The 13,138-nt window shown below is 33.7% G+C and overlaps 1 protein-coding gene across 12 annotated transcripts in view; it reads left to right on the top strand.

Annotated features, from left to right (window-relative positions):
* LOC138319243 (protein sprint-like) overlaps positions 1–13,138 on the top strand; it is a 71,206-nt gene that overhangs the window by 45,253 nt on the left and 12,815 nt on the right. For all 12 annotated transcript variants that reach the window (XM_069262251.1, XM_069262262.1, XM_069262259.1 and 9 more), the window contains 6 exons: positions 9,618–9,774; positions 10,535–10,711; positions 10,948–11,132; positions 11,286–11,377; positions 12,095–12,690; positions 12,927–13,111. In XM_069262251.1, coding sequence (XP_069118352.1) covers positions 9,618–9,774; positions 10,535–10,711; positions 10,948–11,132; positions 11,286–11,377; positions 12,095–12,690; positions 12,927–13,111 — 1,392 coding nt within the window. The remainder of the gene's footprint in view (positions 1–9,617; positions 9,775–10,534; positions 10,712–10,947; positions 11,133–11,285; positions 11,378–12,094; positions 12,691–12,926; positions 13,112–13,138) is intronic.

Raw genomic sequence — 13,138 nt, 5'->3', positions numbered from 1 at the left:
CACTTTTTTTCTCAAAATCTATTCTTATATACAAAATCTAATATTATATACATAAAGTAAGTATGACGTATCCCATTAAACTGATCACCAGGCAGTGTGTAGCCAAGCTTCATGCTACACACACACACTCACACGCACGCACGCGCACACACACACACACACACACACACACAGGGTAGTTTGTTTGATTGACAGGTGGCGATCTTAAGGAACACTCATTATAGCCCCTGACAAAAATACCACAGCATACAATGCTTGAAGATATGACGGTACACAAAACCTTCAGGAGGGATGGTATCGGGTGTTATATATATTGTACTCCTTAATTTGTATATTAATCTAATATGAAGGTGTATTACTTCATTTTACACCATTAAATAAACATGTATTCTTGAATGAGGTACATTACAATGAAGCATAAATTTGTCCTGTCACCCAAAACATAATACCTTTAAAAGTACACTGTTTAATCCAAATGTAATTCTATAAACCAGCCTCTGTTTTGTGGCGGTTTTTATGAGTTTATTTCGTTTAAATATCAATTTGTAATGACACTGAGACCTAGGAGAGGAGTAATGTACCTATATTGGTATTACTTCAGGTCAACAGGCACTCCACTATTAAACTCCAATATTGACACGTTTTATTTCTCCCGTCATATTTTTCATCGTCTAGACGACCTGAGTCGTGTTCCCAAGTTCCTGTTAGTAAGTTGTTCAGATCTAAGATGACGCCTGTTTGAGGCTGGTAGTCTTAAAATGATGGACAGAACCACATTATTGTGGCATCAAGATCAATCAAAATTATATTCACTTGACATGTAATGGTTTTATTTTTGGATAGTATCTTTCTCTTAATGGTTTTATTGTTGGATAGTATCTTTCTCTGACATGTAATGGTTTTATTTTTGGATAGTATCTTTCTTTGACATGTAATGGTTTTATTGTTGGATAGTATCTTTCTCTGACATGTAATGGTTTTATTGTTGGATAGTATCTTTCTTTGACATGTAATGGTTTTATTGTTGGATAGTAACTTTCTTTGACATGTAATGGTTTTATTGTTGAATAGTATCTTTCTCTGACATGTAATGGTTTTATTGTTGGATAGTATCTTTCTTTGACATGTAATGGTTTTATTTTTGGATAGTATCTTTCTCCTATATGTAATGGTTTTATTGTTGGATAGTATCTTTCTCTGACATGTAATGGTTTTATTTTTGAATAGTATCTTTCTCTGACATGTAATGGTTTTATTGTTGGATAGTATCTTTCTTTGACATGTAATGGTTTTATTGTTGGATAGTATCTTTCTCTGACATGTAATGGTTTTATTGTTGGATAGTATCTTTCTCTGACATGTAATGGTTTTATTTTTGGATAGTATCTTTCTCTGATATGTATGGTTTTATTTTTGGATAGTATCTTTCTCTGATATGTAATGGTTTTATTGTTGGATAGTATCTTTCTCTGACATGTAATGGTTTTATTGTTGGATAGTATCTTTCTTTGACATGTAATGGTTTTATTGTTGGATAGTATTTTTCTCTGACATGTAATGGTTTTATTGTTGGATAGTATCTTTCTCTGACATGTAATGGTTTTATTGTTGGATAGTATCTTTCTTTGACATGTAATGGTTTTATTTTTGGATAGTATCTTTCTCTGATTTAATGGTTTTATTGTTGGATAGTATCTTTCTTTGACATGTAATTTTTGGATAGTTTTATTGTTGGATTTATTGTATCTTTCTCTGACATGTAATGGTTTTATTGTTTGGATAGTATCTTTCTCTGACATGTAATGGTTTTATTGTTGAATAGTATCTTTCTCTGACATGTAATGGTTTTATTGTTTGATAGTATCTTTCTTTGACATGTAATGGTTTTATTGTTTGGATAGTATCTTTCTCTGACATGTAATGGTTTTATTTTTGGATAGTATCTTTCTCTGACATGTAATGGTTTTATTTTTGGATAGTATCTTTCTCTGACATGTAATGGTTTTATTTTTGGATAATTATGTTTTATCTTTAGTATCTTTCTCTGACATGTAATGGTTTTATTGTTGGATAGTATCTTTCTCTGACATGTAATGGTTTTATTGTTGGATAGTATCTTTCTTTGACATGTAATGGTTTTATTTTTGGATAGTATCTTTCTCTGATATGTAATGGTTTTATTGTTGGATAGTATCTTTCTCCTATATGTAATGGTTTTATTGTTGGATAGTATCTTTCTCTGACATGTAATGGTTTTATTGTTGGATAGTATCTTTCTCTGACATGTAATGGTTTTATTGTTGGATAGTATCTTTCTCTGACATGTAATGGTTTTATTGTTGGATAGTATCTTTCTCTGACATGTAATGGTTTTATTGTTGGATAGTATCTTTCTCTGACATGTAATGGTTTTATTGTTGGATAGTATCTTTCTCTGACATGTAATGGTTTTATTGTTGGATAGTATCTTTCTCTGACATGTAATGGTTTTATTGTTGGATAGTATCTTTCTCTGATATGTAATGGTTTTATTGTTGGATAGTATCTTTCTCTGACATGTAATGGTTTTATTGTTGGATAGTATCTTTCTCTGACATGTAATGGTTTTATTGTTGGATAGTATCTTTCTCTGACATGTAATGGTTTTATTGTTGGATAGTATCTTTCTTTGACATGTAATGGTTTTATTGTTGGATAGTATCTTTCTCTGACATGTAATGGTTTTATTTTTGGATAGTATCTTTCTCTGACATGTAATGGTTTTATTGTTGGATAGTATCTTTCTCTGACATGTAATGGTTTTATTGTTGGATAGTATCTTTCTCTGACATGTAATGGTTTTATTGTTGGATAGTATCTTTCTCTGACATGTAATGGTTTTATTGTTGGATAGTATCTTTCTCTGAATGTAATGGTTTTATTGTTGGATAGTATCTTTCTCTGATATGTAATGGTTTTATTGTTGGATAGTATCTTTCTCTGACATGTAATGGTTTTATTGTTGGATAGTATCTTTCTCTGATATGTAATGGTTTTATTGTTGGATAGTATCTTTCTCTGACATGTAATGGTTTTATTGTTGGATAGTATCTTTCTCTGACATGTAATGGTTTTATTGTTGGATAGTATCTTTCTCTGACATGTAATGGTTTTATTGTTGGATAGTATCTTTCTCTGACATGTAATGGTTTTATTGTTGGATAGTATCTTTCTTTGACATGTAATGGTTTTATTGTTGGATAGTATCTTTCTCTGACATGTAATGGTTTTATTTTTGGATAGTATCTTTCTCTGATATGTAATGGTTTTATTGTTGGATAGTATCTTTCTCTGACATGTAATGGTTTTATTTTTGGATAGTATCTTTCTCTGATATGTAATGGTTTTTATTGTTGGATAGTATCTTTCTCTGATATGTAATGGTTTTATTGTTGGATAGTATCTTTCTCTGACATGTAATGGTTTTATTGTTGGATAGTATCTTTCTCTGACATGTAATGGTTTTATTGTTGGATAGTATCTTTCTCTGACATGTAATGGTTTTATTGTTGGATAGTATCTTTCTCTGACATGTAATGGTTTTATTTTTGGATAGTATCTTTCTCTGACATGTAATGGTTTTATTGTTGGATAGTATCTTTCTCTGACATGTAATGGTTTTATTGTTGGATAGTATCTTTCTCTGACATGTAATGGTTTTATTGTTGGATAGTATCTTTCTCTGAATGTAATGTTTTTTTTGGATAGTATCTTTCTCTGAATGTAATGGTTTTATTGTTGGATAGTATCTTTCTCTGACATGTAATGGTTTTATTTTTGGATAGTATCTTTCTCTGATATGTAATGGTTTTATTGTTGGATAGTATCTTTCTCTGACATGTAATGGTTTTATTGTTTGGATAGTATCTTTCTCTGACATGTAATGGTTTTATTGTTGGATAGTATCTTTCTCTGACATGTAATGGTTTTATTTTTGGATAGTATCTTTCTCTGATATGTAATGGTTTTATTGTTGGATAGTATCTTTCTCTGACATGTAATGGTTTTATTTTTGGATAGTATCTTTCTTTGACATGTAATGGTTTTATTGTTGGATAGTATCTTTCTCTGACATGTAATGGTTTTATTGTTTGGATAGTATCTTTCTCTGACATGTAATGGTTTTATTTTTGGATAGTATCTTTCTCTGACATGTAATGGTTTTATTGTTGAATAGTATCTTTCTCTGACATGTAATGGTTTTATTGTTGGATAGTATCTTTCTCTGACATGTAATGGTTTTATAGTATCTTTCTCTGACATGTAATGGTTTTATTGTTGGATAGTATCTTTCTCTGACATGTAATGGTTTTATTGTTGGATAGTATCTTTCTCTGACATGTAATGGTTTTATTGTTGAATAGTATCTTTCTCTGACATGTAATGGTTTTATTGTTGGATAGTATCTTTCTTTGACATGTAATGGTTTTATTTTTGGATAGTATCTTTCTCTGACATGTAATGGTTTTATTGTTGGATAGTAACTTTCTTTGACATGTAATGGTTTTATTTTGAATAGTATCTTTCTATGATATGTAATGGTTTTATTGTTGGATAGTATCTTTCTCTGACATGTAATGGTTTTATTGTTGGATAGTATCTTTCTCTGACATGTAATGGTTTTATTGTTGGATAGTATCTTTCTCTGACATGTAATGGTTTTATTGTTGGATAGTATCTTTCTCTGACATGTAATGGTTTTTATTGTTGGATAGTATCTTTCTTGACATGTAATGGTTTTATTTTTGGATAGTATCTTTCTCTGACATGTAATGGTTTTATTTTGGATAGTATCTTTCTCTGACATGTAATGGTTTTTTATTTTTGGATAGTATCTTTCTCTGACATGTAATGGTTTTATTTTTGGATAGTATCTTTCTCTGATATGTAATGGTTTTATTGTTGGATAGTATCTTTCTCTGACATGTAATGGTTTTATTGTTGAATAGTATCTTTCTCTGACATGTAATGGTTTTATTGTTGGATAGTATCTTTCTCTGATATGTAATGGTTTTATTGTTGGATAGTATCTTTCTCTGACATGTAATGGTTTTATTGTTGGATAGTATCTTTCTCTGACATGTAATGGTTTTATTGTTGGATAGTATCTTTCTCTGACATGTAATGGTTTTATTGTTGGATAGTATCTTTCTCTGACATGTAATGGTTTTATTGTTGGATAGTATCTTTCTCTGATATGTAATGGTTTTATTGTTGGATAGTATCTTTCTCTGACATGTAATGGTTTTATTGTTGGATAGTATCTTTCTCTGACTATGTAATGGTTTTATTGTTGGATAGTATCTTTCTCTGACATGTAATGGTTTTATTGTTGGATAGTATCTTTCTCTGACATGTAATGGTTTTATTGTTGGATAGTATCTTTCTCTGATATGTAATGGTTTTATTGTTGGATAGTATCTTTCTCTGACATGTAATGGTTTTATTGTTGGATAGTATCTTTCTCTGACATGTAATGGTTTTATTTTTGGATAGTATCTTTCTCTGATCATGTAATGGTTTTATTGTTGGATAGTAACTTTCTTTGACATGTAATGGTTTTATTGTTGAATAGTATCTTTCTCTGACATGTAATGGTTTTATTGTTGGATAGTATCTTTCTTTGACATGTAATGGTTTTATTGTTGGATAGTATCTTTCTCTGACATGTAATGGTTTTATTGTTGGATAGTATCTTTCTCTGACATGTAATGGTTTTATTGTTGGATAGTATCTTTCTCTGACATGTAATGGTTTTATTTTTGGATAGTATCTTTCTTTGACATGTAATGGTTTTATTGTTGGATAGTATCTTTCTCTGACATGTAATGGTTTTATTGTTGGAATAGTATCTTTCTCTGACATGTAATGGTTTTATTGTTGGATAGTATCTTTCTTTGATAATGTAATGGTTTTATTGTTGGATAGTATCTTTCTCTGACATGTAATGGTTTTATTGTTGGATAGTATCTTTCTCTGACATGTAATGGTTTTATTGTTGGATAGTATCTTTCTCTGACATGTAATGGTTTTATTGTTGGATAGTATCTTTCTCTGACATGTAATGTGGTTTTATTGTTGGATAGTATCTTTCTCTGACATGTAATGGTTTTATTGTTGAATAGTATCTTTCTCTGACATGTAATGGTTTTATTGTTGATAGTATCTTTCTTTGACATGTAATGGTTTTATTGTTGGATAGTATCTTTCTCTGACATGTAATGGTTTTATTGTTGGATAGTATCTTTCTCTGACATGTAATGGTTTTATTGTTGGATAGTATCTTTCTCTGACATGTAATGGTTTTATTGTTTGGATAGTATCTTTCTCTGACATGTAATGGTTTTATTGTTGGATAGTATCTTTCTCTGACATGTAATGGTTTTATTTTTGGATAGTATCTTTCTTTGACATGTAATGGTTTTATTTTTGGATAGTATTTTTCTCTGACATGTAATGGTTTTATTGTTGGATAGTATCTTTCTCTGACATGTAATGGTTTTATTGTTGGATAGTATCTTTCTCTTACATGTAATGGTTTTATTGTTGGATAGTATCTTTCTCTGACATGTAATGGTTTTATTGTTGGATAGTATCTTTCTCTGACATGTAATGGTTTTATTGTTGGATAGTAACTGGAATAGTAGCTGGAACCAGCTAACTACGGTGTCTAAGAAGAGGTAACAGGTAACAGTATCTTTCTCTGACATGTAACCTTACACTGTGTCACTGTTGTTTCTATACTGATTGGTTTATTGAGGTATTACAATGACCTGACTGACTCTTTGTTTACTACTTATTATTGTGATTTAACTATTTTGTGATTTTGCTATTGTTCTAAGACCTTTGTTTACTAATTATAAAGGGAAGTTACACTGTATAGATATTATATGATTGATGGGGACCCAAGTAAAAATGGTCTTATACAGTACTGTTGTGTAAAACTTTGCAGCATGGTAAAACCTTCTTGATATAAAAATTGTTTTTATTAAAATCTATTTGTCAACACGACTAGATCATTAATGACATAATCTACCGTGCAGTGTTTATATACATAGTTCCTCAGGCCATATACAGGTAGACTTATCATTTATAAAGGGAGGATGATAAAAATAGGTTGACACATATTTAGACAGGTATAACTCCTTGCCTTCCAGGATAATAGGACAATGATTCGTTGGGTCTGTTTGCCAGGTGTTGTTGAGGTCAGTGCTACCATCTTACCTCAGGTTCAATGTCTGCTACAAGTGAAAGCTTTAGATGCGGAGAAAATCACTGGTCTTTACTGTTGATAATGTTTCATTGGGCAAGACACATATTTATCCTTTTGGAGACTGGTTACATAGCATTGTGAAATGTTCTGTGAGATTTAGGGTTGTATGTACGACTGGTTCTTTGGGGATGTAAAACTTTGTTTGTACTTCATAGATGGTGAAGTTTTAGTAAATGGAGCAGATGAGATGATGGTTCAGTGATTGAGTAAATGGGACACCTGTTGTGTTCAGTAACATTACTACATTTGGTACAGTGTGACTAATAACTTAAGCTGTTATTATCTTGTATTGTTACCAGTGTTTAAGCTTTAGTGTGGGTCGTGTGTCGGAGACCATGCTGATATTACCGAGGGTCAGCGACCAAAGCCTGTGGGCGGAACAGTCTCCACAACCTACCAAGTCTGGCGTCACCAGCAACAACAAAAGTATTTCACATAGATGGTATTGATGCAGTGATAGTGGAACTTACTGGGATCCAAATCTTACTCGACACCTACCTTACAGTGTACATTACTTCTATATGGGGGAGGTAGTATTCAAATGACTAGGTACAAATATACATGTATTCATTACCATAATGTACCACAGGACAAAAGTTGTGTGTATGACATGTATTGAGGTATTGTACTTTGTGACACTTGGTCTCGTCTGTACAGCTTATTACAGTCCACAGCGGGGACAAAAACAGCCAGATACTCCAACACAGATATATATATAATTCTACCTGTACCCAGCGACCTACACAAATCTTTTAAACACCAATAAAGAAGTTGGCAAAATATTTTACATGGGTTTTTGAATTTCATTTACTACAATGTGGGAACAATGTTTAGACGAGACCTTGTCCTGGAGCTATGTACCATATAAGGGAATGTTTAAGGTGTTATGACAGTTGTGTGGGGGTCTAATAAAGACTGGACATTACATTACTATTGTGCAGTCTACAGGTGATCAGTTGTGTTTCTTTAAATATATTATACAAACAGATTACTAAGAAAATATTTGGTGATATAAATTTCCTATTGTCGTCTAGAACTTCCTGTAAAGTTATTAACGATAAAAAGTCCTTTATACCAATCATGTTAGTGTGCATCATGTACTTGTTTCTGTAAGGAATTCAAAACAGAAATAAATACATATATTACATAATGAAATTTCAAATACATTGTAAACTTGTCTGAGCAACCATCTCCATCTAGACCACCTGTGTAATATGACCACTTCCTTATGACCACTTCCTTAGAGTGTACAATTTCATTCCAATTCTCTTTGTATAAAGACCACCTGTGTAATAAGACCTTAGAGTGTACAATTTCATTCCAATTCTCCTTGTGTATAAAGACCACCTTTGTATTAAGACCTTAGAGTGTACAATTTCATTCCAATTCTCCTTGTATAAAGACCACCTTTGTATTAAGACCTTGTAGACTAGTGTACAATTTCATTCCAATTCTCCTTGTGTATAAAGACCACCTGTGTATAAGACCTTAGAGTGTACAATTTCATTCCAGTTCTCTTTGTATAAAGACCACCTTTGTATTAAGACCTTAGAGTGTACAATTTCATTCCAATTTCTTGTGTATAAAGACACCTTGTATAAGACCTTAGAGTGTACAATTTCATTCCAGTTCTCCTTGTATAAAGACCACCTGTGTAATAAGACATTAGAGTGTACAATTTCATTCCAATTCTCTTTGTATAAAGACCACCTGTGTATTAAGACCTAAGAGTGTACAATTTCATTCCAATTTTCCTTGTGTATAAAGACCACCTGTGTAATAAGACCTTAGAGTGTACAATTTCATTCCAATTCTCCTTGTGTATAAAGACCACCTGTGTAATAAGACCTTAGAGTGTACAATTTCATTCCAATTCTCCTTGTGTATAAAGACCACCTGTGTAATAAGACCTTAGAGTGTACAATTTCATTCCAATTTTCCTTGTATAAAGACCACCTGTGTAATAAGACCTTAGAGTGTACAATTTCATTCCAATTCTCCTTGTGTATAAAGACCACCTGTGTAATAAGACCTTAGAGTGTACAATTTCATTCCAATTCTCCTTGTGTATAAAGACCACCTGTGTAATAAGACCTTAGAGTGTACAATTTCATTCCAATTCTCCTTGTGTATAAAGACCACCTGTGTAATATGACCTCTTCCTTAGAGTGTATAAAGACCACTTGGTTTTAAAGATATTTTTTGTCCCTTGGGTGATCTTTATAGACAGATTTAATTGTACATGTTTTATAGAAACTGATTTAAGATCATTTAATTATGGTTATTGGCTTAACTCTGTTAATAGGAAGACCCAGCAGACGTATACGGACAGTAGCCCTGGGCGCGGGGAGGACAGCGCCTTTGGAACATTGGCGTCAACAGACAGTTACTCCAGCGAGCAGAAGACTCGAAGTGACTCGCTCCAATCTGCTCATCTGGATGTGTTTGGTCTCAACAACAAGGTATGGTGTGTGATTACGTATGGACCAGGTCGTATTGGTTTGGGGTGTAGGGGGTATGATAATATTTTCTGTCATATCCTCAGTGACAAATCTTTAGTGAGTAACTAATATTCTCTATCATATAAAAAATAGACTTATAACCTCTTGAGTCTGATTTTGATTTGATGTCCAGCTAAAATGGTATTGTCCATTTATTTGAGAACTAGAAGTGTGAGAGTGCAATAAAATATGTTTTTGTACTTTCTATTGTACATTTTGTTGGTTTCTATATGAACTATGCATAGTTAGTTTTTTTTTATAACAAAAAAGTGTATGACCTCAATTATAAAAACAGTTTGTGAGTTGTCAGTGAACTTGGTGCTCCTTAGCACAAATTATACTAGAAAGTCTCCTTGACCCATTTTATGTTACAATTGTCCATCGAGCTGTCATGGTGTTATGACACATCAAAAGATGAGTCAAGGAGGTCTACTGGCTTCTGAATCCAGCCATATACAGGGAAGACTATAGTTTGTAATGCACCTCTGTATATCAGCAGTGGAGACGGTAGGATTGTAGTTTACAATGAGACAAATTGTACCAATGTACTTTCTTACTGTCCAAATCTCTCCCTGTCCTTTATGACCTTGACTATTGCAACTAGAGAGATTTACATATATGTACAGTGTATATATATTTATGTTTGACTTATGATTTCTTTACAAATCTTTGCCTCTACAGATTTTATGAAATCATAACAATTATCCTTGTCAAAATACAGGGTTTGGAGATCCCCACGTATCCAGACCGGGTCCAGACTTCAGGCAGCGACTCCTGTGGTTCAGAGGGACGCAACATCTCGTTTTTGGAGCGTCTCACCAAGACACATGCAATATGGTATCTCTCAGACATAGGAAGGTCCGGGGCAGTGCATTTACTGAAGGACCGCGACCCTGGGGTGAGTGTAGACTGGTTATTACAGATGGTACAATATAATGGATAAAACTACTAAATAAAATGTATACCGGGATATATTTGTTATTTTCATTTGGGAATTTTAATTGAATTGTTGAAATATTTCAAACTTTAATGTAGAAAACCTTTTTTCTGGTAATTTCTTTTGGATATGTTCAGACTTGTCAGCGATACATCAGTCTATGAGATATATAAATGATACCCTGACATTGACTTCAGAACTTCATCCTGAGGAAGTCAAGTCAGCCTCAGACCTTGGCGCTGAGTGTCCAGTTTCCAGAGAAGGGCGTGGCTAATGTTGATCATTACCTGATCATGTCCACAGAGAACGGACTACAACTACAAGGCTCACATCATTATTTCTGTAATGTTGCCAATCTTCTCGCCTTCTACCATCAAAACATGTAAGTCTTTGGTGTAGTCTTAATTTCTTCCATTGTATTATCACAAGAATACTTACTTTGGTTTACAAAAGTCATATTTATGAGATTTTTATTTTTGTTTACCAGGGTTATATTTATCAGAAGAGTTATGTCCCCTCTTTATATCTGTTGCAGGGAAGAGCTGCCCCATGTTCTCACACTTCCACCCACCATCATGCGTGCCCGCACACTACAGGAACTTAACTCACTCTCCTACCTGGGACAAGGTATTATTACATCATATTTATTGGATGTATCAAATTAATACTGTTTTTTTAGTGACCATCATCAGATGGTGAGCTATTCAAATCGCTTTTCGTCCATTGTCCGTCCTTCCGCCATCCATCCGTTAACATTTCTTGTTACCGCTATTTCGATATAAGTACTGAAGGCATCTTTCTCACATTTCACATGTTATTGCATTTTGGGACTGATCGGTTAACAAGATGGCAGCCATCTTGGATTTTGATAGTTAAAAGTTTTTTACTGTTATTTCTCAGAAAGTGCTGATTGGATCGTTCTCAAATTTCAGATGTAGGTTCCCCTAGGATCCTAGTTGCACATATTGCATTTTGGGACCAATCGGTGTGCAAGATGGCCAATAGGCCGCCATCTTCAATTTTGATTATTGTAGTTTGAAAAGCAGAGAAAAGATCCCTCTTTCCATTGTCAGACATATCTTTGCTGGGCGCCAAGATCCCTTAGGGATTGTTATGGTATCCTACTGGTAATTGATAAAGAATTGAATAATTAGATATTCATTTACATATTATCATATAAGATTATTTTCTGTGAAGTCAATTTTTTTGTTTTTCGTAATCAAAAAAGACACATAATCACCATTATTATCAATAGCTAAGAAGAATTTTGCTTTCGTTAGTAAAAATCATCAAGATAAAAAAATAAATATTCACTGATACCTGATGTTTGATTTCTGTTTGCAGATTTCTGGACATCTTATAGATTTGACAAGGGCTCTAACGCCAGTCTACAGGACAACTGTGGTTCCAGGGTACACTCCACAATGATGCTCCACAAGTCCACTAGTGAGCCAATCAACATACAGGGAACTGTTGTGGGTCCCGAGGCGTCAGGCCATGTGTCCCTGAGGCCCCACACTGCCCAGTCTTTACAACACTTCCCCCAACACCATAACTCACGTCCTATTTCTAGTCAGTCCAGTGGCAGTTCACGAGAATATCTCGAAAATCGGTGTTCTCGATCTGACCAGTCCACTCCAAACAAAATCTTCTCTGGCCAACATAGACATTCTAATGTAAGTCAAGACAAGAGTTCTTCAGAACACGACAGGAATTCGTCGGATTTAGGTTCTCAGTTAGTGGTTCATCATGAACGGTCGTCGTCAGGCCAGAGTTATACCGCTCCGATGGGACAGATGTCTGACACGTCTCACAGTGATCATGAGAGGACGACGTCCTCAGAACAGATATTTCCAGTGATTAGTCGACCAATGCGTGAGGACTCTCCTTCAGGGTCGAGTCTGACAGACAGTGGTAAACTGAAGGACCGCGACCCTGGGGTGAGTGTAGACTGGTTATTACAGATGGTACAATATAATGGATAAAACTACTAAATAAAATGTATACCGGGATATATTTGTTATTTTCATTTGGGAATTTTAATTGAATTGTTGAAATATTTCAAACTTTAATGTAGAAAACCTTTTTTCTGGTAATTTCTTTTGGATATGTTCAGACTTGTCAGCGATACATCAGTCTATGAGATATATAAATGATACCCTGACATTGACTTCAGAACTTCATCCTGAGGAAGTCAAGTCAGCCTCAGACCTTGGCGCTGAGTGTCCAGTTTCCAGAGAAGGGCGTGGCTAATGTTGATCATTACCTGATCATGTCCACAGAGAACGGACTACAACTACAAGGCTCACATCATTATTTCTGTAATGTTGCCAATCTTCTCGCCTTCTACCATCAAAACATGTAAGTCTTTGGTGTAGTCTTAATTTC

The sequence above is a fragment of the Argopecten irradians genome, chromosome 3 (genome assembly GCF_041381155.1).
Source record: "Argopecten irradians isolate NY chromosome 3, Ai_NY, whole genome shotgun sequence".
In the NCBI taxonomy this organism is placed as follows: Eukaryota; Metazoa; Mollusca; class Bivalvia; order Pectinida; family Pectinidae; genus Argopecten; species Argopecten irradians.
The sequence above is the reverse complement of the archived record's forward strand: the minus strand, read 5'-3'. Positions and strand labels throughout refer to the sequence as shown.